We start from the raw sequence: 21,123 nt of genomic DNA, 5'->3' as shown, positions 1-21,123 counted from the left end.
GGTATAGGCTGCCCCATAACCACAACAGTGGTATAAATAGATATAATCTATCATGGTATCATATCTCATCTGACCAGCTGACCTTTGAACCTGGTGGAAAGGACTGGAGAGTACAGTAGAGATATTGCCAATCAGAGCTGATTACTGTACCCTCACCTGCCAGCTCTGCTCACAGCAGAAGTCCTGACTCAGCCACAGGGAGACTGAGTAAGCTGATGCCACACTCACGCTGGCATTAGAGCTTTTCTGTTGTTTGTCAGTGGATTTACATTTGTGCTACATGAGCAAAATATATGTATATACATTATTGAGCAATAGAAAATAGTTTGGTCCGAGGCAGTATACTTGAATTATTATTAATGACAGATGTAAATTATTATTGTATGACATAATTACTGTTATTTATGACATTTTGTTTTATATTTGAATATTTCTCTCTCTCGCCCAACATGACTTAATTCCTCATACACACACACACACAACACACATGGCCACACAACAAACACACAGAGAAAGAGAGAGACAGAGAGAGAGTGAGAGTGTATGCCACATTATGTCTGTAAATTTCTTTTAACATTTTATGTCATAATCCTTTTTCTGCTGTGAGATCAGAACACTGGCTAAGGAGGGTTCTGTTGTGTGTGTGTTTGTTGTGTGGGCATGTGTGTTTGTTTGTCTGCTGACTGAAAAATGCTCTGTCATTACTCCCGTCTTACAGGGATAACAATGAAAGGAAGCCAGATAAGTGTTAGAACACTGGGCCTACTGTACCCAGAACCATTACTCACTCCTGTTATGGCCTCTCACACACACACACACACACACACACACACACACACACACACACACACACACACACACACACAGCTTCTGTAATATTCCCAGTTGATTAGTGTGGATGAGAGTCTGAGACCAGTCATCTGTGTTTAATCAGTTGTGAATGGTGAATAATTGATTTCCAATGATATCCTTTCATCATTTAGAGCTACAGGGGACAGGAGAAAAACAGAGGGTGAGATGGCTGGGTCAGAGAGAGAAGAATAGAGAAAGAGAGAGGGAGAGAAAGAAAAGGACAGAGAAAGACAGAAGAAGGTGCAGTCTTTAGTGGATAAATGATTGATTGAATCACATTTAGCTTTACATTCTCAACATTGAACATTTGGGAAGGGACACACATCCTGTCTCTGTCCCTTCTTCTTGTACACATACAGAAGACATGGACTGAGAGGGAAAGAAAGAGGGTGAAAGAGAACGATTTTAGGAGGAAGCAAAGGGAGGGGGGAAGGAAAGAAAAAAATAAAATGATGCTGAGATGTGAGTTCACACACCCTACACTGTCCCACTCATATCAGGGTAGGGAGCTGAGAATAAAACAGCAGAGGAGAGGAGAATACAGCTCAGCAGTTCTGGGCATCTCTCTCTTTCTCCAAAAGGTGGTGAAAGCTAAAATGTCCACCTCTGTTCTATTTAGCGAGATAAATGACTGTTAAGAGAGCTTTTTAGGCTACTTCAAGTCACTTCTCGAGACTACTCCAGAAGAATGCCCCTGACAAGAATGCACAGGAGAGCTTAAAATTAACAAAAAAATCATAAATGTTTTATTTCAGGTATGGGGCATTTGCAAAGCATGACCGCATGTCTGCCCGTATACATTTGTAGACTGCCCCCCCCCCCCCCCCCCAAACACACACACACCACCTGCCGTGTCCTCATAAGACAGCTTGTCCCCAGTCCACTGTCTCCTGCTCTCTCTGTCACATCTCCTGACGTCACCGGGCACCCCGTCCCCCGTCTCTGCTGTCAAGACTGTTTTACTTCAGCTCAGGCACTCATAAAAATAAACCCTTCTGCCTGCTATGGGTGTGTCCCTGCAAGGCAAGTTTTGATATTAAACTGCAGGCTTAATTTATTCTGAAACTATAAATCATAGTTTGATGATAACAGAGCCCTGGAGTTCTTTTTTCCTACAGGTCTGCTATGATTAGGCTTACCATTATAAGAAATATGTGCATGCATGCCTGATATAAATAAAGCATTCTTAAGTGATTGAAAGTATACGGGCAAAGTTTTTTTGCAATGACAAATCTCAACCTTTTTCGATTCCTCCAACGACATATTTGGTTTGGTTTGTTTATAATTTGCTTGATGTGTTTATGTATTTATGTACTGGCAATTTAGTTGACTTAGACATGTAAACAACCCCCCCAAAAAATTAAGAAAGTGAATCAAGGTAATAAAGTATCTTTTTTGATGCATCTTCATACTCATCTCAAAGCAATCATCAAAGCACCATCCGAGGTTTTAAGGGATTATTTTGCACATTAGCATTTCTTGATGCAGTGTTAATCACGTCACTTCACCTCATTTGTTTAATCAAGCAAATCAATCACTTCTGGCCTCTAGATGCTCTCCGACCAGACATCATGCATTGTAAAACAAGAGTTCAGGCATTTATGGTAAGAGGTCATTTGATATGAGGAGTCAAGTATAGTAGGTGATCACAGCTTTCCTCAGAGGTACCACAGTGAGCACTTCTCCGGTTTTCTCCACTCCCGGTTCTGATTCCAACTGCATGTGTTAAAACAACCTCTTGAATTGAGCAAACCTGAACAAACAAGCACGGATTCACAGAGGGAATGCTAGTGTAAGCAAACTTTCCCTGAGTGTGTGTGTGTGTGTGTGTGTGTGTGAGTGAGTGAATGTGTGACTCAGACACAGTTACCTCAGAATGGCTCAGATGGTAGGATGGAGCAGGAGAGGTGGACATAGAATGAGAGTGTTGAGAGAGAGAGAGAGAGAGAGAGAGAGAGAGAGAGAGAGAGAGAGAGAGATAAAGGAGAGCACTGTGAGTACTTCCACAGGTGAGGAGGCCAGGGGCATGTGAGGTGAACTTAATGAATTATGGCTGTAATCTCAGCCTGCCCCTGGCAACTGACTGGCCTGGGATCAGATCTCACAGACCGGTCATCACTATCCTCACTAGGAGGAACAGCACCAGGCTGGCCGGGGACCAGCTGGCTGGGCTGTTCAATGTATGATGGGGGAGGGTGGGATGTAAGGACAAATCACGGATAGAGAACACAGTGTTCCCAAAAAAGACAAGACAATGAAACAACCAGACATTCAGACACACACAGTTTTTAGTGTGTGTGTGTGTGTGTGTGAATGTCTGTTGTGTGTGCGTGTGAGTGTGTGTTAGTTGACCACACACACACACACACAGGCACTTGCTCCCCCATCCTTTTGTTGCTAAAACTGTAAAGAACTCCACACACATAATTAAACAAGAACCACATCAACACTAACATTTGCATGAAGACACAAATTAAGTAATACTTTATTTATACAGCGCGTTTTTCATGCAGAGTGCAACACAAAGCGCTCACCTGACTCGTTTTCTCTCCTAACTGGGCAGGTCCGTAGACTCCTTTAGACTGCTGACTACCACAGTTGAGCATTAGTGCAGTAGGAGGATTTAGGCGGGGAGATCTTAAGCACCCGAGGAGGTCTTTAGACAGCAAGAGGGGGGAAACACTGCCACTGCATGAGGCTGTCAGGAAAATGTTGGGATGGATAATTGCCTAGAGTGGACACTGAAACTTAACCATTTTTTTCTTTTGGTGTACATATACATTTCAGCTTGCGTGTTTACAGCTGTGTGTGTTTGTGTGTGTGTGTGTGTGTGTGTGTGTGTGTGTGTGTACACATTTGTGCCTGTGTACAACTATCTGCACATGCTCATTTGGGTACAACTGTGGGAGTGTTGGCTCAGGAACCAGACTGCGCCGTGCAGGGTAGTGATGTTGCAGGGCTGGGGAGGCAAGAGGGTTAGCCCGGCTACTTTAATGCCATGACCTAGATCCACTGATCTACTTTTCTGAAGGAAGCAAAAAAATGACTGAAGCTTTAGTAGGGCTGTAAAAACGCTGTGTAATGTGTTTATTACAGACACTGCACGTGAGCTACTGATCCAATATTATGACACATTTAACTTACATTACATACGTATTTATGATGTTTTAGATCATTGTCTCCAGGTAATCTTAAGCTTTCTGTTGATCAGACGGACATTCAGCTTAAAATTCTCCAAAACAATAACACATGTACTGTAGATACTGTACATACTGTACCCATTTGCATTATGTCACTCCTGCTCATCTGACGACTTGCATCTCAGCTCACTGATTCATGTAACATCCAATCAAATGGCAGTTCCTTGAAGTCACCGGTGGACCCATCATGTGCACACTCCTCCCACAACCGCCAGAATGAATGACCATGTTGCCAGAGAAACTATTGACTGCTGTACCACACTCACAACTCATGAGTATGACGGGCTGTTTGAAAGATGAAATAACAGTTATGATGACTCTTTTATGCATTATATATCCCAGAACCACAGTGTTCACTCCTTCTAAGACATGTGCATTATAAACATTGCGAAATACATTACCTACTGAGGCATTTAGCATATCAGTGCTGAAACTGCTTGCCTGACAAATTAATGAAGTTGCCCCCGCCAGTAAATGTAATCAACAGTAGCTCGGCAACGTTTTTTTTGTTCAGGAGAGCCTAAGGGTTGGATGAGTTTGGATAATGAGAACCACTGTGGGGGTAAATGAGAATGTGGTGCTCCTAATCTTCATGTTGAAGATCACCCTCTACTCAGAATACTGCACAGAGGGCCTCTTACTTTGGTCAATTGCTGTATGTCACTGGGTCAGGCCATGATTTCCAAACATTAGCACTCCAAGGCTTTCACTTTACTTGCATTGGGGGAAATGACATTATGCTAAAATACTGACGTCTTTACGAGCACCTTAAAACCTCACCTTGAGAGTAGGTGGTGTGAGTGCAAAGCTACAGTATATGCCTCACTGCACCCTGTAACCTGTATCTCACAGCCTCATGGCCTCACGAGTGTAGGTCGGTGAGTAAAAGTAATCAGAATATGACGTGGACGTTGTTCTCTTCTAAGAGCCAAAAGCTGAAGTGTAAACACAGAGCTGAGAACTTCGGCACTGTACTGCGCTTCTCACAGACTCTGATCCCTGGCTGGGTATGCTGAGCCACAAGTGTGTCATTGCCCCTTCTTAACACCTCACAGTGACAGCATACCTACCTCACTTCACAACTCTCTCTCTCTCTCTCTTGTGTGTGTGTGTGTGTGTGGTGCATGAATGTGTGTGCTTAGCTTATCTCTCTTAGAACACTCTGTGACTTACAGCATGTAATACCTCTCTTTATACTATGATGAGCTGATATCAGCATAAGAGTCTTATAACCTTCCATCGGACATTCTAGCCACCTCAACATAACTGCCTAGTAACTAGTAACAACTAAACAGTAGCCTACATTAAAAGTTCATTTTACAGTTTGCATAAAGATAAAAAAAAATTGAAGAATGGCTCCTTCAATTAAACGTAAAGAATTACAGAATTGTGTTTATCCCCCCAGACATTTTTCCTCTTAACAATCATCGAGTAGGATGTCACTTTCAGGAGAAGATAAAAGCATTTCCTGTTTGCTTTGTAAGCAGATATGGCTTTTCTTCTCATCTCAGTCCTCCTTCTTGACAAACCCTCCAGCGTTGGAACTTTCCACCGAACAAGTGGCACCACACACCCTGATACAAAGCCGAACAGTCTAGTGAAATCCGATGCACGAGAAATTTGTTTTTCAGGGGGTGTGAGGGAATGCAATGCAATGCTGCCTAGCAACAGGTCATCATTTTTCGCTGGGCCATCACACCAAAAGGGGGGGAAAGGGGGTTACGGGCAGTATAAACAGTCATTCTGGATGGGAATTTTGCCCTGGGTCAACAATGGGTCTGCAATGTAAACAGCACGAAGCTTGTAATCCCCCAGCCTCAGTTACTGACAAAGGGTAGCAGAATAACAACCCGATTGCGTGTTGTTGATGGCTCTGCTCACTGGACTGAATGGGTGACATCCCACTGCCTCACACTGCTTTCTGTCCAGCATGCTAGTTCAGCCGGTGTCAATGTTGAAAGAGGCACATTTGTGAAACCGGCTCAGATAGGCTTACGCCAGTCACACCAATGCGGGCACGCAGCCCCATGTGTCTGTAGTAGAGTGATTCATGAGCCATTAATCATATTAGTGCCAACAGGAGCCGAGTTAAGTCTTACCTGCACAGCAGCCTACGCGCCGTCATTACTCGGTGCGTCACAGGATGGAGGAAGAGCTTTTGAATCTCTTAATGGAGTGCAGGGCCATCTCTATCTCTCACTCTCTCATGTAGCCTGTTGAATTCAAACTCGGGATATTTAAGCCTCTCTTTTTTTTAACAAAAACATTTTCTAATTTGAAACCTATGTAAGGGTAAAGGCAACAGTGATTTGAATTAATCTAAGAATAAACAATGCATTTAAAACACACACAAGATAGTCTCATCCCACCAGTGAGACCATAGACAGTGAAATTGGGTGAGACATTGGGCCCAGGGGACTTTGATGGGGCCTAACTAGTCTGCTAACTAACCTAGTCTAGTAGGCTGGCCGTATAACACCGCACAAATCGAATCTATTGTACAAAGTGCTCCCGATGTTGCTAATCAGTCTACTACACTTCCTTCTTTCATTCCAGAGAAGAAACCTTATCCAGACATCGTAGAGACTACCACGCATAGACCTACACGCCATCTACAAAACCTCCTTCATCTCGCTCAGTAATTTTCCGCAGGCGTGTCTTCTGCTCTGCGTGATGACATCAGACGTGCCAGTAGGCTCGGCTTTGTAAGCGCTCTCTATCCCCACACGCGGATCGGAATCGCACATATGCACTAATCAGTCCGAAGGAAGGTGGAGCACGTTGTCACCGCGACGAACATTTCTGGGAAGTCAAGTCGAGACAGCCGCATCGCATTCACTGCAGCTACCCCCCTGGCCCTTGACCGCATCGAATTCACCTTAAATATGTCTATCATCATCAGTTGTCAAACGGACCAGGTAAGGAGGTCTTATTAATGTGACTAATGTAACTCCGGTGTTCTGTGCTGTCGTAGGTTGACTATTGTCTGTTCCAGAGAACGCGACGGTCGGTGACCACCATGCCGACATGCTAACTTACCCACCAGTTGTTTTACTGCTGCTGTCGCAATCATATATACAGTCTATGGTCGCAATGGCCAAAATAAAATCGGGCATATGTTGGCATTTGATTACAATGCTATTTCTAACGTCAACGTTAACATATTCTGAGATAGGAGCGGTCCTGGGTTCTGTAACGTTAACTCAACGTTTGGACCAGTGCATTGTCTTTGGTGATGTGTTAGGTCTAACGTTAGGCGTCGATAGTCAATGCTGAGAAATGAGAATGTTTAAAGTCAACACATATCAGTAAATGTGGGTTGTTGGTTTGGTGCTAGAAGCAAACTGTTTCTCTGGGCGTGTGAATATAACGTTAACATAACGTTAGTCAATGTCAGATTCCCGCCATCAGCACGAGCTAGCACTTGCCAGGCGTTAGCGGTGACTGTCTATGTTAACGATACAGGCACGAGAACGCTGTCTTGGAAAAACTGTGACCTACTGCAAATCAATGTCTTTGACAAATTTGAAAACTTACATGATCGTCTGTAAGGTAACGTTAACTGTTACGTCATGCCGTGCCGTGCCATGCCATGGACAGTAGAAGGTGGTTGAAATGGCGTGGGGCAATTTGACCAGCCACAACGTTGAACATTTCATCATCCACTTGTTCGTAGCAGCAACCAGATTTGTTTTATACCAGGCACCTAAAATGAGCGTCAATGTGTATCCAACGCGCTCGTCTATCAGCTGTTTTAACGTTACCATAGCGTCAATGCTATCATTTTATTTTAAATATAGAAAGAGTACATTGTCGAGCGAAATCATGTAACCTCTCTTGATTTCTCTGTTGTGCTTCACATTAGCCGTGTGGTTGACCGGTATAAACATGTTTCATGATGTTCGTCCGTAAAGTATCAACGTTTGTAGCTCCCGGTGGTGGTACTATGGGTAGTGAAACGTTCAGTCCCACTGACCCACTTTCTTTGCTGGGCTGTGCGTGGAAGCATGGGAGAGGGATGGGGGTCGCAAAGACGGCGGGGGCTGGAATAGCGCTATTGAGATTAGCCCCGTGTTATATGAATCATGCAATGAAGCAAGTCAGTGGAGGTTTTCCCTCAAATGCCGTGTGAGGAACTGGGTCTCTAACGTTAATCAATGGGGGTACAGCTAGGCTGTCCATGCTTCTGCACTGCTGCTTGTGCGGTGTCTATGTTATTCATGGCACTCTTAACCATTCTGTTGTGAATCTATACGGTGGGAATATGAATTGTGTTACTTCATATTTCACAATATGTTGACACAATCGGGTTACATTGTCTCCGGATCAGGGATTCACATTCAGCAGCAAATCGGTGGTCACTTGTAATGCTAACCTACATAGCAGGTGCCAGCGATCTGTTACCGACCGTAGGTTAACCGCGTGTAAAGCCTTGATGTGCCCTTGTCGGTCTGGTGTACGCATTGGAATTTCACTTAATCCCGTATTGGCATGATCTAGCTCCGCTGCCGCCGCGTGCGGTGCGATCTGACTGCGTCAGTAGTCCCACGCGAGGAGTATTTGACCTCTGCGTGCTGCATGGTAGAGGGAAATCCGCGGTGTCTCGCCTTAGCCTGCACAATCTGGAATAGCAGTGGTGAAAAGCCTTGACGCAACCTGATGCGGGTTTGGCGCTGGCTTCGGGTCCCAGATAAAAGCCTACTCCTTACTTTTGTGGGTATTTTGATAAGGCTAGGCTTCAGGCTAGACTTTTGATGTCCTTGGCGTTGATGACGTTAAAATGTATGGCGTCAGTGATGAAGCAACATATCCATGCTCCCATTCCGTAGGGCTGTCTGAGGTGTTAAATACATTTCAACCCCTAGATCACCTTCTAATGTTCTAGAAAATGCACACACCCTCTAGTTTGCTTTCAATCAGGAAGCAGCGAGTCATCGACTTCCCCAAATATGAATGTTTTGCCACCGTTCCCCATTGTGTGCTGTTTTTGCAGCGCTTCGTGGGAATTATGTTGCACAAGGGGACAGCATTTCTGAAAATCTCTCGTTTTACTGGACCACAATTGAAACAATGACCCACTTGTCCCTGTGGTGGTTGTGTTTTTGTTCCCAGGCTGTTTCAACAGTGTTAAAACAGTTCCTGTTTGGTGGTCTCCTGTGGTCTGGTGTTGAGTCTGCCGTGCGTCCTCAGATCTCAGCTCAAACTTTGCTCAGAGCATAGGTCTTTTATTTGTTTTGTGTCTCCTAATTACTGATCAGTCAACTGGAAAGAATGCAAGTGCAGAGTGATTGTGTCATTGTGAAGCGTCTCATCTCGAGCACGCAGTTTCTCTCACCAGACACAGACGGATGGATAATGAGGAACACTAGCCAGGCATGTCATATTATGGCCAAAGAGACACGGTAATTAACAAGAAATAAGGTTTAGTGTTTCAGAGGCCGAACCACTCATTTCAGCACCCAGCGTCAGCATTTCTTGAGTGAAGTAAGCTGTTCAGATGATTGCACTGATTGGTTTCATGGCTGCTGCACACATTTCTGAAACTAGAAACAGCCCGCAGATGTGGTACAGCATGTGTTGTGCTGTAAACATGTTTACTAGTCTTGTGACTGCAGCATGAATACTGCTTGTGTGTGGATGGGCATCAGTTAGTTGGCTTTTGTGAGGCTAAGAGTTTTTTTTAAAAAAGTAGCTTCTGAGTTGTTTTACCCTTTCAGAGATTTGTTATTGTTTTTTCTCGGGTTTAAACCACAATGATTTTTCTAAAATATGAACCAGAGGTTGGGTAAATAGTACGTAATGTGGAAAAGAAAATAAGCGAGGGTCATGCAAATGTGTGTGTGCGCACGAGAGCGGGAGAGGGCGGGGAGATGGAGAAGAAATGGGTGAGTGAGAGCACGGTCTGCCAGATGTTGCGTAACCACTGGAAATGAGTCTGACTAAAGCAATATAGCACACGGCCACAGACTGAGGGCTCTTTTACTAGACCAGTAGGCCTCTCCCTCCTATAGCCTGCATGAAGTTCCACTGTCTACAGAATGACTCGCACACAGAGAGAGTGAAGGCTATCTTGTGTATGCACATTTGATTGGTACAGGATGGCACTTGTGGAATTTCCTTTATTCCCATTTCCCCCACATCCGATGGTCATGTGACGTGCTGCTCCAGTAAAATGCTATGAATTTTTCATTTCTCTCCTTCCTCCACAACAGTGTACCTACCCCCCTCCCTCTGTTCACATTCTCTGTACATTTTGTTCCTTACTGTAGAGAACTATGAAATGTACAAGTTAATCTATGATAAAAGGCAAAGCTTGTCAGATGTCATTTCACACACACACACACACACACACACACACACAGTTGAAAATACCGGTATGTTAAATCTGTCTATAAAGGCAGGCCACTCTGGGAGATGTAGTTCTGTATGGAAGAGTCTGGGCTGTATGTTTATATGAGTGTTTCATGGTTGAGATTAGGGAAAATGCTGTCACATGTACACAGCATGAAGGGGCTCAGGTCACAGTGGACGGGTGCTCGTCTGCTGATCTGCTGGACACGGAATACCCGCACACAGACGAATGCTGATTGTGGCAGGTTTTTTTGCAGGGGAGGGGAAGAAAAGGGAACTTACAAAAGTGTCTTTCACACTGAATGCCCAGTCACTTCTATAAATGTCCATGTTCTTTCAGTCTCGACTGAGTCTCCTCCGCTCCCATGTTCGTTCCCTCTAGAACAGTCTGAACTAGTGCACGTCATAGTAGTCGAGAACAGAAGGACATTGTGGTCAGTGTGTTTGCGTGTGTGCGCGTGCGTGCCGTGCACGCTTAGAGTTGACTGTACTGAGTTCAGTTTTAGCAGCAGCCCTAATGAGTCTGTGGTGTCCAACCGTGTGATGTGAATGCTGTCTATCTAAATTTAATCTGGGCCATTGGTACGGCTTCCCTGCCACTGACCGCAGCCCTGCTGTGAGTCCAGACAGTCTCGGGTCAGCTCTGGTCATGGTTGTCCCGAGCCTGACCCACTTCAGAAGGCTTCAGGATTTGGGCCAGTTATTATGTCTGTTGATCTTGTTATCATGATAGGCCCCTGGGGTGGGGGGGTGGGGTCTGCATATTTTTAGAAGGCATCGGAGAGGTCCCATTGAAGACCCTTTGCAGAGTTGGCCCGTCAAACATGATTTGCCTGTCTGCATTTGTTGTGAATCATAGAGATTGGACTAGGGCAGTTAGAGCTTAGAATAGTTAGCTTAACACTCTCCATCCCACATGCATTCAGTATCCTCAGAATGCTAGCACAAGTCTGTATGATGCCTAGTAACTGTATGCCTGGCAACAGTAAATGGAGAGTTTTGTCTCTGGCTCACACACACTGTGTGCGCGTGTGTGCGTGTGCGCAGTATTTTTCCGTCCGGCTGCAGCTGGTATAGCCAGTCTCTTGGAATGTGAATCAGTGCCGGGAGAGCTATGTGTGTGAAGGCAATATATTTTGTGGAATTCCTGACCGATTTATCACTCGCTGCTGTTACTCCTCCTCCCCCATAGCCCCTCTCTGAATGGTTAGAAGTTGCCCCCTATGTGTGTGTGAGGGGAAGAGAGGGGTGGAGCTGAGGCCTTTCATGTGAGAACAGGGTGTCCTGATTTTGGGGACATGGTCAAAAGGGGAGCCTGAAACAGTGGGCGGAGTTAGGGTAGGGGGTGTGTACGTATGCGTGTCCACATTGGGCTTGACTGAGCATGGTCTGTGACAGGCTGAGCGCTACGGAGTCCGTCCCTTGTAAGTACTGTATACTATTGTGACATACATATACTATTCACGATTTAATTATGTCATCATAGGCCTCCGCTGATAAATTATTATTATTTGTATTTATTTGATTGCGGGTCTTGTGCTTCTGTGGCTGTGTTGCGTGTGCTTCGTGTGGGCTCCTGCTGCCCATGTGCTTAGATCGTGAGGCCACACATGAGAGGGTGTGAGCCGGATTAACATGTCTGGTCTGGATCCTCGACACGTTAACGCAGGCATGGGTTAGAGCAACGTGTGTAAAGGGGGTTGTGCTAAGCTGAAGAAAGGTCTGGAACATTGTACTCTGAGCGCTGTCTTCTTTAAGTCTGTACAGGGATGATCTAGGATCAGTCGGAACCTGGGTCTACTGATTTTTAGGATATGAAGAAATTAAACCAGACTATTCTAACCCCAGACCATTCTCCCAGATGGTAGGGGTGTATTGAGATGAAGGGAAAAGGCATGAATAATGGTCTTTCTTTTTTTTGGTATTGTGGAACATGCCAACTGTTTGGTAAATAATCTTGCCAGAGTTAGGCAAGGGGATGCATAGCCTTCTCTTCTGTGTGTATGCATGCAATAACTGAATCTGTCACTGTTAGCCTAGCTTAGCATAATTTACTGGAAGTAAAGAAGCACGTTTCCCAAAAAGGTGGTGTGTTCCTTCTAGTGGTCAAAAATAGAAAATGTTGTTAATTCCTGCCCTGACGATACAAAGAGAATGATTGAGAATATGGTCTTTCTTGGCCTTGGTAAGTCTGTCAGTATCACAAAGTTCTTATGTTAATTCTTTCCTCTCATTTTCTCCCACAGTTTATAATGAACGAGCCTCACAGAAAAAACTGGACTCTATAGCCAACGGGATCCCAAGGACTTGATTCCAGTCGCTTCAAGCCTGATAGTTTGCATTGGTGCGGCTGCCCCCCACCCAGTTGACCCCCCCACATTGGTGTGCGAAAGGAAGGGTTCACTCCTCTCTGGATCTCAGTTTGTTACCGCGAGCTCTCTCACTCTCTTCTGATCATCTCCAGTTTACTTGAGGTAAGTTCCATTGACGCAAATATGAGCATCTATATTTTAGAAGCTTTTGTAGTTGTGGAGTTTAAAGCACACGGTGTGATGAGTTGATGTCTCATGTTGGAGGAACTGAAAGTGACCTGAAAGGACATTATGTAATATACCTGGGGGAGATGAAAGCATTTCTTCTTTTGTCTTTTTTTTAGGTCTAATTTCCAAACGGCATGAAAATGATTCCCAACGGCTATCTGATATTCGAGGACGAAAGCTTTTTGGATTCCACCGTGGCCAAGATGAATGCGCTCCGCAAGAGCGGCCAGTTCTGTGACGTCAGACTGCAGGTGTGTGTGTGTGTGTGTGTGTGTGTGACTCTAACCTTCATTTGTTTGCCTCTAGCCCTCACTTGGTCAGAGTTGTCACTTCCACAGTAAAAAGACTGAGTCATTCTCAAAAATTGGCGTGTGGGTGTGTTGGGCTGTCCCAGTGAACCCTAGGAGATCTAATTCACATGAGCAGTAAGCTGTTGCTGATGTGTGTTACTCTGGTTACTGATGGTAATCTGTTGACTTGACCAGATGAATAGTTGAAGTCATTACTACCTCAGCCCACCATTTATGTAGATTTAAACTCCTCTATTTATTCCTGCTGAACTTTGCCTTGTAGTTATGCAGCCATTATATTTGATGATCACAAGCGCTAAATATGCATCCTTTTATTGCAGTAATGTGTATGGTATGTGTAACGTGTGTGGATGATAATGTGGTAAAAGTGGCATCCGCTATAAATCGGTGACCCTGATGGTTCCTAAAGAGGCTCGCTTGTGACCCCCTGACCTTTGCCCTGTGCCCTCGGCAGGTGTGCGGTCATGAGCTGATGGCCCACCGGGCCGTGCTGGCCTGCTGCAGCCCCTACCTATTTGAGATTTTCAACAGCGACGCAGAGCCACACGGCGTGGCCCACGTCAAGTTCGAGGACTTGGACCCACAAGCCGTGGAGGTTCTGCTCAACTACGCCTACACTGCCCAGTAAGTGTGTGGTGCCGTGCGTCGTGCTCTAAATTCACACCCAGTGATGAATGTTACTCAGTCTGCCACTCAAGCACATATTATACAGCACTTAATTACTGAGTAAATCTGTTCACCCCAAGTACACCCCAGATTTAAAAACTTGCTTCCTTGCTACCATTCTTCCTTAGACTGAAGGCTGATAAGGAACTGGTGAAGGAGGTCTACTCTGCTGCCAAACGACTCAAGATGGAGAGAGTGAAGCAGGTGTGTTCCATGTCCTCAGTTCTCCATTACACCTTTTAAGTCGTCTTTCTTTTTTTTACTCCTCCTGATATGCCACCCTGTCTTCGTCTAGTATTCCCCACGCCCTTAATTAGCTAATCGAAGACAGGGATGTTTTGCACATCACTGTGTCCACAGACACACTTAACAGTGGCGTGTTGGGAAGAGGTGTGAGCAGCCAGTCCTTGGGGATAGATTACTTCATCTGTGTGTGTGTGTGTGTGTGTGTACGGAGCAGATCTGCGGAGACTACCTGCTCTCCAAGATGGACGCCCAGAGTGCCATTTCCTACCGCCACTTTGCCAGCGGAATGGGAGATGCCCGGCTGCTCGGCAAGATCGACGGCTTCATCCAGGAGAACCTGCTGGAGGTGTCTGAGCAGGAGGACTTTCTCAAGCTGCCCCGCCTGAAGGTGCGTACTGGGCCTCAACCAGCCAGCCAGGGCTGGGCCAGATTAACCCCTGAGCCTAATGCATTTATGCAAGTGCACTACTCCAGTTGAGTAAGCCTGTTGTCTCTGTCTGCGAAGTCCTCTCAGTGGGAGTCTCTAAAGCCAATACTCCCAAACGCTATAAATGGCACTCGTTTTGGGGTTAAAATTAGAGCAGAAGTCTTCGCATTCTGAAGACCCAACTTGCTTGTATAAGGATGAACCATCTTACGACTCCGTAACCTATCGCTCCTGAGCTTCAGTGTATTTAGGGTTTATTCACTCATTCAAAGGTTTGCTCTCCCTTTATGGATGCTGACCTTTGGCATAATGAAGGTGAATTATGTAATGTTTGCAGTAATTATGCAAGGCATATTTATATAAACTAGTTATTTAATTATTCATTGACAATCGGGGGTTAAAGTCCAGATTTCCTCACAGAGGTGATGACTGATAATTGAGTAAATGAAGAGATTGACATTAGCTCTCTATGTGCTTCTCTCTCTCTCTCTCCCATCACATCACGATCGCTGCTGCAGTTGGAGGTGATGCTGGAGGACAACCTGATGTTGCCTAGCAACGGGAAGCTGTACTCCAAGGTGATCTCCTGGGTGCAGCGCAGCCTGTGGGAGAATGGCGAGCCGCTGGAGAGGCTGATGGAGGAGGTCAGTATGCATCCCTCGTCCTCCCTCTCTCTCTCTCCCTCTCTCTCTTCCTGTCCTTCCTGTTTCCCTCCATCGTGCTCTGATGGCGTTTGATGCGGCGGTGCTGGCTCCCTCACGGACTTGTCAATCAGTTGCCCGCTTGTATTTGTCTTTTTTTTTTTTTCTCCTCCTTCTCTGAAGGCCTGGCCCCTAAGAGAGCACAGGGTGTACGGCAGGTACATGCACTCCGTCTCAGGAGTGTAACTAGTCTCTCTCTCTTTACCTCCTAACCAAATTTGCCTGTACATGTGATGACATTCCCACGATGTCAGATTTTGTGTGTGTGTTTGTTTTACTTTACACAGTCGCGGGCTGTACACACACTGGTCCAGGTGAGCTGAAAGAGAGCCGAGAGTCGAGCGTGTGTTTGTGTGTGTGTGTGTGTGTGTGTTTGTGTGTGCATGTCTGCCACGTAAACGTGATCAGACAGGAACACAAAAGTGACGAGTGGCCTTTTATCACTAACCTCTCGCTGTCTCTCCTCTCCCTGAACAGGTGCGTGTGTGTGTGTGAGTGAGAGAGAGTGAATGTGAGCGTGTGCCTTTGAACACCAGGACTAACAGCTCTCTTCCTCCCGCTTGATTTATCTCTCTTTAGGTGCGTTAGCCAATCAGCAGCAGGCCAAGCAAGAAGCCCGGAGCCCAGACTGAGACCAGCAGGGTAATGAGTCAGAGAAACGAGAGAGCAAAGATGGCAGGAAAAAAAAAAGATGAAGGCGAGAGGGACAGGGCTTCAGCCAAAGGAGTGCTGAGCTCCCATCTGTCTCTCTCTGTCTCTTCTGCCCATGAACATCCACACACGCACAGTATCACACACACTGTTAGGAAAAAAAGCCTTTGCTTTTACAGTACGAACACCAAAGAAGTGCACGCAATGAAGCTGCATACCAGCTGTGACTTCTGAAGTGTGTTGATGATGGTGAACCACCATGAATAAGTATTAAGTAATCACAACTGTACACTAACTAGATCATATGCCATAGTTCTACATTAGCAGGAAACAATGGCACAGCCCAAATCTGCTTGGGTGATTTGTAAGTTGATGGCTAAAGCCTGTAACTCTAGATTTTGCACATTGTCTCAGTGACTGCACACGGAGAGAGACACACACAAGGCCAGTCTCACACACACACACGGCCACTCTCATACACATACGCACACTATAGCACTGACTTTCGTCTAGATATGACTCCTCAAAGGAATAAGAAGCAGAGAAGAATTGTAAGAGGAGCCTGCCATGTTGGGATGGCTTGTGCTCTGAAGAGAACGTCTGCAAGTCTCAAAATGGCTGCGGATCCTGGACTCACTCTAATTTTTTTTTTTTTCTTCTCTTGAGCTTTGTTCAAGCACATTTTTCTTCACAGCTGAGTGGATTGTGTTTTCTGTAATATCTTATCTTAGTTTGCTGATGGGGAGAACAACCCAAAGAAGATAAAAACTAACTCCACAGAATGTTCCAGAGTCAAAAGTCAACAGTAGATCGTAGCCTTTGTGTGGATTTAGGAGCTGAAGCTCTGAAGTTCCAGCCCCTATGCTGTGGCACACGCCAGAAGATGTCTGCTGCTACGGTGCCTGCAGAGAGTTGAGATGATGAGAATGTTTGCAGGAAGAGATGGCCCTAGTTCTTCTTTTCCTCTTAACCAAATCTCCCAGGATGCACAGTGGTGATGGGGATATGGTGGCCTGAGTGTGTTTTCAGCACAGATGCAGCGGAGTCACCCGGCAGCAACCTTTTAACCTCTCCTAACTGATGGAGCACGAAGATCCCCTCCCTGTGTGTGTTTGTGTGTGTGTGATGTGATCTGTAAAGAAGCTCTTCCACTGCCAGATCCATGCAAACCTGCCCGACAAGATGGCTGCCACCTCCCCTCCCCCTTCCCCCCCCGCCACCCCTCACCTTTACCACCCCCCCTTTTGTTCCTGGGGGGTGTTTTGTTGCCAAGGAGACAGCCACATGGGTTGTTGTCACTGTGTGTGTTACAGGTGCAAACGCTGTACTACTCAGCTGACCACAAGCTCCTGGACAGAGCTCTGCTGGACGGGCAGGTCGAGGTGTTTGGGGCTGAGGAAGATCACATCCAGTTTGTGCAGGTACATAGCAGCCAGCCAAACTGGGACGGACCGAGCTGATGTTGAATGAAGCACTGGCCAGGCTCTAGTGGGTTCTCAAGTGCACCCCACCACATTGGCTGCAGATTGTGCCAATATGCGCAAAAATACCAATTGGGGCCAAGCCAAGCGTCCAGCTTCCTCTTAAGTCATTGTAGATGACTAGGTGGTATTAAGGTTGGGGTTGTAAATGTTAGGAATAGACATAATGCTGGTTGACTAAAGCTGACTAAGCTTCCTGAGGCTGAAATGTCTCTTAACACAATACTGTATAAGCTGGTGTGCTGCTATAATAGGTTAGATAGGACTTGGTGGGATCTTGAGAAGCAAGGTTTTTTTTGGAAATTTACATAGGAGGGCTGCTTTGTGTGTGTGTGTGCGTGTGTGCCTTTATTTGTGAAGAGGCTTCTGTGAAGATAGGAACATGAGCATACAAGGAGTACTTGTCTAGAGCTTAAAGTATTGCCTTGGGAGGATTGTATGAGGAAAATAAGCAGTATATGTTCCTTGTAGTTCCTAGCCCTTTGGCCCTTTTTTAGTGTATGACTGGGTATTTGGCAAAGGGCCTTTGTGTGTGTGTGCCTTGCAGAAGGTGTGTCTGCGTGCGTGTCTGGTTGTGTGTGTGTGTAGTGAGCATGAGTGTTATACACGGTGTGTGTATTGGTGTCCTGCAGAAGAAGGCCCCTCGCGAGACCGTGAACAGGCAGCTGAGCACCAGCTCCTCTGGCACCCTCTCTCCCGGCTCCACCAAGCAGTCCTGCAAGCACGAGTGGAAGTACATCGCCTCAGAGAAGACCACCAGTAAGTCTGTCCGTCTGTCTGTGCAGAAAAGAGACAATTCTTTGTTGTGACTGATTCATGATGGGCCAAACTGTTCCCCATCTCTTTGATCGCTCTTCTCTGTAATTTCTCATTTGAGTGTCCCTCTCTCCCTCTCTCCCTCTCTCTCTCTCCCCCTCCCTCTCTCTCTCTCTCCCTCTCTCTCTCTCTCTCTCTCTCTCTCCCTCTCCAGACAACACCTACCTGTGTCTGGCGGTGCTGGAGGGCATGCTGTGCGTGATCTTCCTGCACGGGCGCAACTCTCCCCAGAGCTCTCCGTCGGCCACGCCCTGCCTGCTCAAGAGCCTGAGCTGGGAGGGCCCGCTGGAGACGGCCGAGGAGCGCCCGCTGGCCCCCATGCACTACGCCCGCTCCGGCCTGGGCACCGCCGCTCTGGACGGACGCCTCATTGCCGCAGGTCAGCCAGCGCCTTTTTTTTTTTTTTTTTAAGTATATTTTTTTGGGCTTTTGTGCCTTTTAATTTTGACAGGACAGTAGAGAGAGACAGGAAGCGAATGGGTGAGAGAGTCGGGGTGGGATCCGGAAAGGACCTCGGGGCGGGAATCGAACCCGGGTCGCCGGCGTGCGGTGCAGGTGCCCCAGCCAGTTGCGCCACGGCTGGGGCCGCCAGCGCCTTTTTTATAGCAGCTGCCAATGTCCTTAGGGGCTCTGAGTGCTAGTAGCTGATCCACGGCCAGCTCTCGTGTGTTTGTGTTTGTGCGTGCGTGTGCCATGCGGTCTCCAAGGCTGCAGGCCAGGGGAGTTAGACTCTGGCGTCAGACCAGGTTTTTGGGGTGAATCGGGGTGCCCTGAAGGAATTCCAGTATCAGCAAAGTAAAGAGGCTTTTAGAAAGAAGGGAGCAAAAGCTGAGTTTGGCAGTCTGACTTTGCTGTTTGTCTTTGCTGTCTGCCTGCCTGTCTGTCTGTCTAACTGACTAATTGACTTTAACTGTGTGTGTGTGTTTGTGGCCAGGTGGTTACAACCGGGAAGAGTGTTTGCGGACTGTGGAGTGTTACGACCTGAAGAACGACCGCTGGACGTTTGTGGCTCCCATGCGCACGCCTCGGGCTCGCTTCCAGATGGCTGTGCTTATGGTGAGCCCTCATTGGTCGCAGAACATGGCAATCACAGATCACTAGATGCACACATACTGTCCTTGTTTTAGATTTGTGCAGTCAGAATGGTCTTTTTACACGCCCACCCTACTCTCATCCAATCAGGGGCAACTTTATGTGATGGGCGGCTCCAACGGCCACTCGGATGAGCTGAGCTGCGGGGAGACGTACAACCCGACCACGGACGAATGGACTCAGGTGCCAGAGCTTCGGACCAATCGCTGCAACGCAGGTAAACATGAGCCTACCAATACTGTTCCCTCCATTCGACTTAAAATGATATAATCTTCACACAGTAGATATGTAGTTTCATATGTAGTGACGACCCCTTTTAACAGTTGCCAATCTCCTGTTGTCTTTCAGGTGTCTGTTCCCTTAGCAACAAACTGTACGTTGTGGGAGGCTCAGACCCCTGTGGCCAGAAGGGCTTGAAGAACTGCGACGCCTTTGACCCGGTCACCAAAGTCTGGAATAACTGTGCCCCCCTCAACATCAGTAAGTCTCTCACACACACACACACACACACACACACACACACACACACAAACCCCAAATAAGGGCACGCAGTGGTTTGGGTCCGACGTTAATGTTGACGTGTGCTTCATAGGGAGGCATCAGGCAGCGGTGTGCGAGTTGGACGGCTTCATGTACGCGATTGGAGGAGCGGAGTCTTGGAACTGCCTGAACAGCGTGGAGCGCTACAACCCTGACAACAACACCTGGACCCTCATCGCCCCCATGAACGTGGCCCGCCGGGGTGCTGGTGTGACCGTGTACGAAGGTGAGCACGGACCTCTACAACATTTGATAACCTAAAGCTGATGATGCACAAGGCACCTTTTTGAGCTAAAAATGCTGGGCAACGTTCCAGAGTATTGTGGTTCTAGCATGTTCCAATTGATCTCGATTTAATTTAATCATCAGTAGGAAAATTGAAGTGGAACATGTGGAACTGGTTATGTGGCTGGTCTGCAACATTGCTCTAAAAATTGCCCCATATACCTCAAGGTTTTTGGAGGGATTTAAAAATTCTACACTTGCAAGCAGGAAAAACTTTTTGATAGCACTGTTGAGTTCCTGATGAAATGAAGGTACATTGGAGAGATTTTCATTTAGACAGCACTAAATCTAATTGCACCGTAGATGGCTCAGATCACACAATTTGATAGGATGAAAAGCTTCCCAGCTGTGCCATATAACAGCATGATATTGAGAAGTCGTTAAACCCCCCTCTCTTTACAGGCAAGCTGTTTGTGGTGGGTGGTTTTGACGGTTCTCGCGCTCTGCGCTGTGTCGAGATGTACGACCCAGCCCGCAACGAGTGGAGGCTGCTGGGAAGCATGACGTCGGCGCGCAGCAACGCGGGCGTGGCCCTGCTCGGCAACTACATCTTCGCCGTGGGCGGCTTCGATGGCAACGAGTTCCTGAACACCATGGAGCTGTACGACTTGGATACAGACGAGTGGACCTCCTGTGCCACCGACTTCACCTCAGCCTGAGCTACTCGTGTGGGGGGGGTTGGGGAGTGGTTGGGGGCTAGGGGTGGGGGGCCGGGCGCACCTTTTCCAAACTAACAGGCTTAGTGACCGTAATCGTGCTTTGTGATGTCTCTATGTAAGCAGGATGGGGAAAGGGGTAGGTTTCCTTGGGGGGTCTTCAGTGTAACAGGTCTTCAGTGAAGGCCAACTGATTGTGGGGAGGGTGGGTGAGTGGGAGGGTTTATTTAGTGTATTGAGGGTGGGAGGGGTTGCCGAAAGCAACTTGAAGCCTTTTTGCATATTGCATATTATTTTCATTTTTTGTG

General features: G+C 46.7%; 1 protein-coding gene across 1 annotated transcript; it reads left to right on the top strand.

Moving 5' to 3' along the window:
* The first annotated feature begins 6,788 nt into the window (after positions 1-6,788).
* ivns1abpa (influenza virus NS1A binding protein a) lies at positions 6,789-20,847 on the top strand. The gene is made up of 15 exons (XM_062557108.1): positions 6,789-6,970; positions 12,650-12,877; positions 13,060-13,194; positions 13,709-13,878; positions 14,049-14,124; positions 14,381-14,554; positions 15,112-15,237; positions 17,259-17,366; positions 18,059-18,185; positions 18,397-18,621; positions 19,177-19,298; positions 19,425-19,551; positions 19,683-19,814; positions 19,927-20,100; positions 20,562-20,847. Exons 3-15 carry the CDS (start codon positions 13,078-13,080, stop codon positions 20,816-20,818), a joined length of 1,935 nt encoding a protein of 644 aa, XP_062413092.1. The 5' UTR covers positions 6,789-6,970; positions 12,650-12,877; positions 13,060-13,077; the 3' UTR covers positions 20,819-20,847.
* Positions 20,848-21,123: the final 276 nt, after the last annotated feature.

Source organism: Sardina pilchardus, chromosome 15 (assembly GCF_963854185.1).
Source record: "Sardina pilchardus chromosome 15, fSarPil1.1, whole genome shotgun sequence".
Lineage (NCBI taxonomy): Eukaryota > Metazoa > Chordata > Actinopteri > Clupeiformes > Clupeidae > Sardina > Sardina pilchardus.
This window is presented reverse-complemented; position numbering and strand designations above follow the sequence as displayed.

Excerpts from the sequence above, each read along its gene's own strand:
- ivns1abpa (XM_062557108.1), top strand. The coding sequence starts at position 13,078 with ATGAAAATGATTCCCAACGGCTATCTGATATTCGAGGACGAAAGCTTT. Across the intron at positions 13,195-13,708 it reads TCTGTGACGTCAGACTGCAG|GTGTGCGGTCATGAGCTGAT; the intron begins GTGTGTGTGTGT and ends TGCCCTCGGCAG. Across the intron at positions 18,622-19,176 it reads CGGACGCCTCATTGCCGCAG|GTGGTTACAACCGGGAAGAG; the intron begins GTCAGCCAGCGC and ends GTTTGTGGCCAG.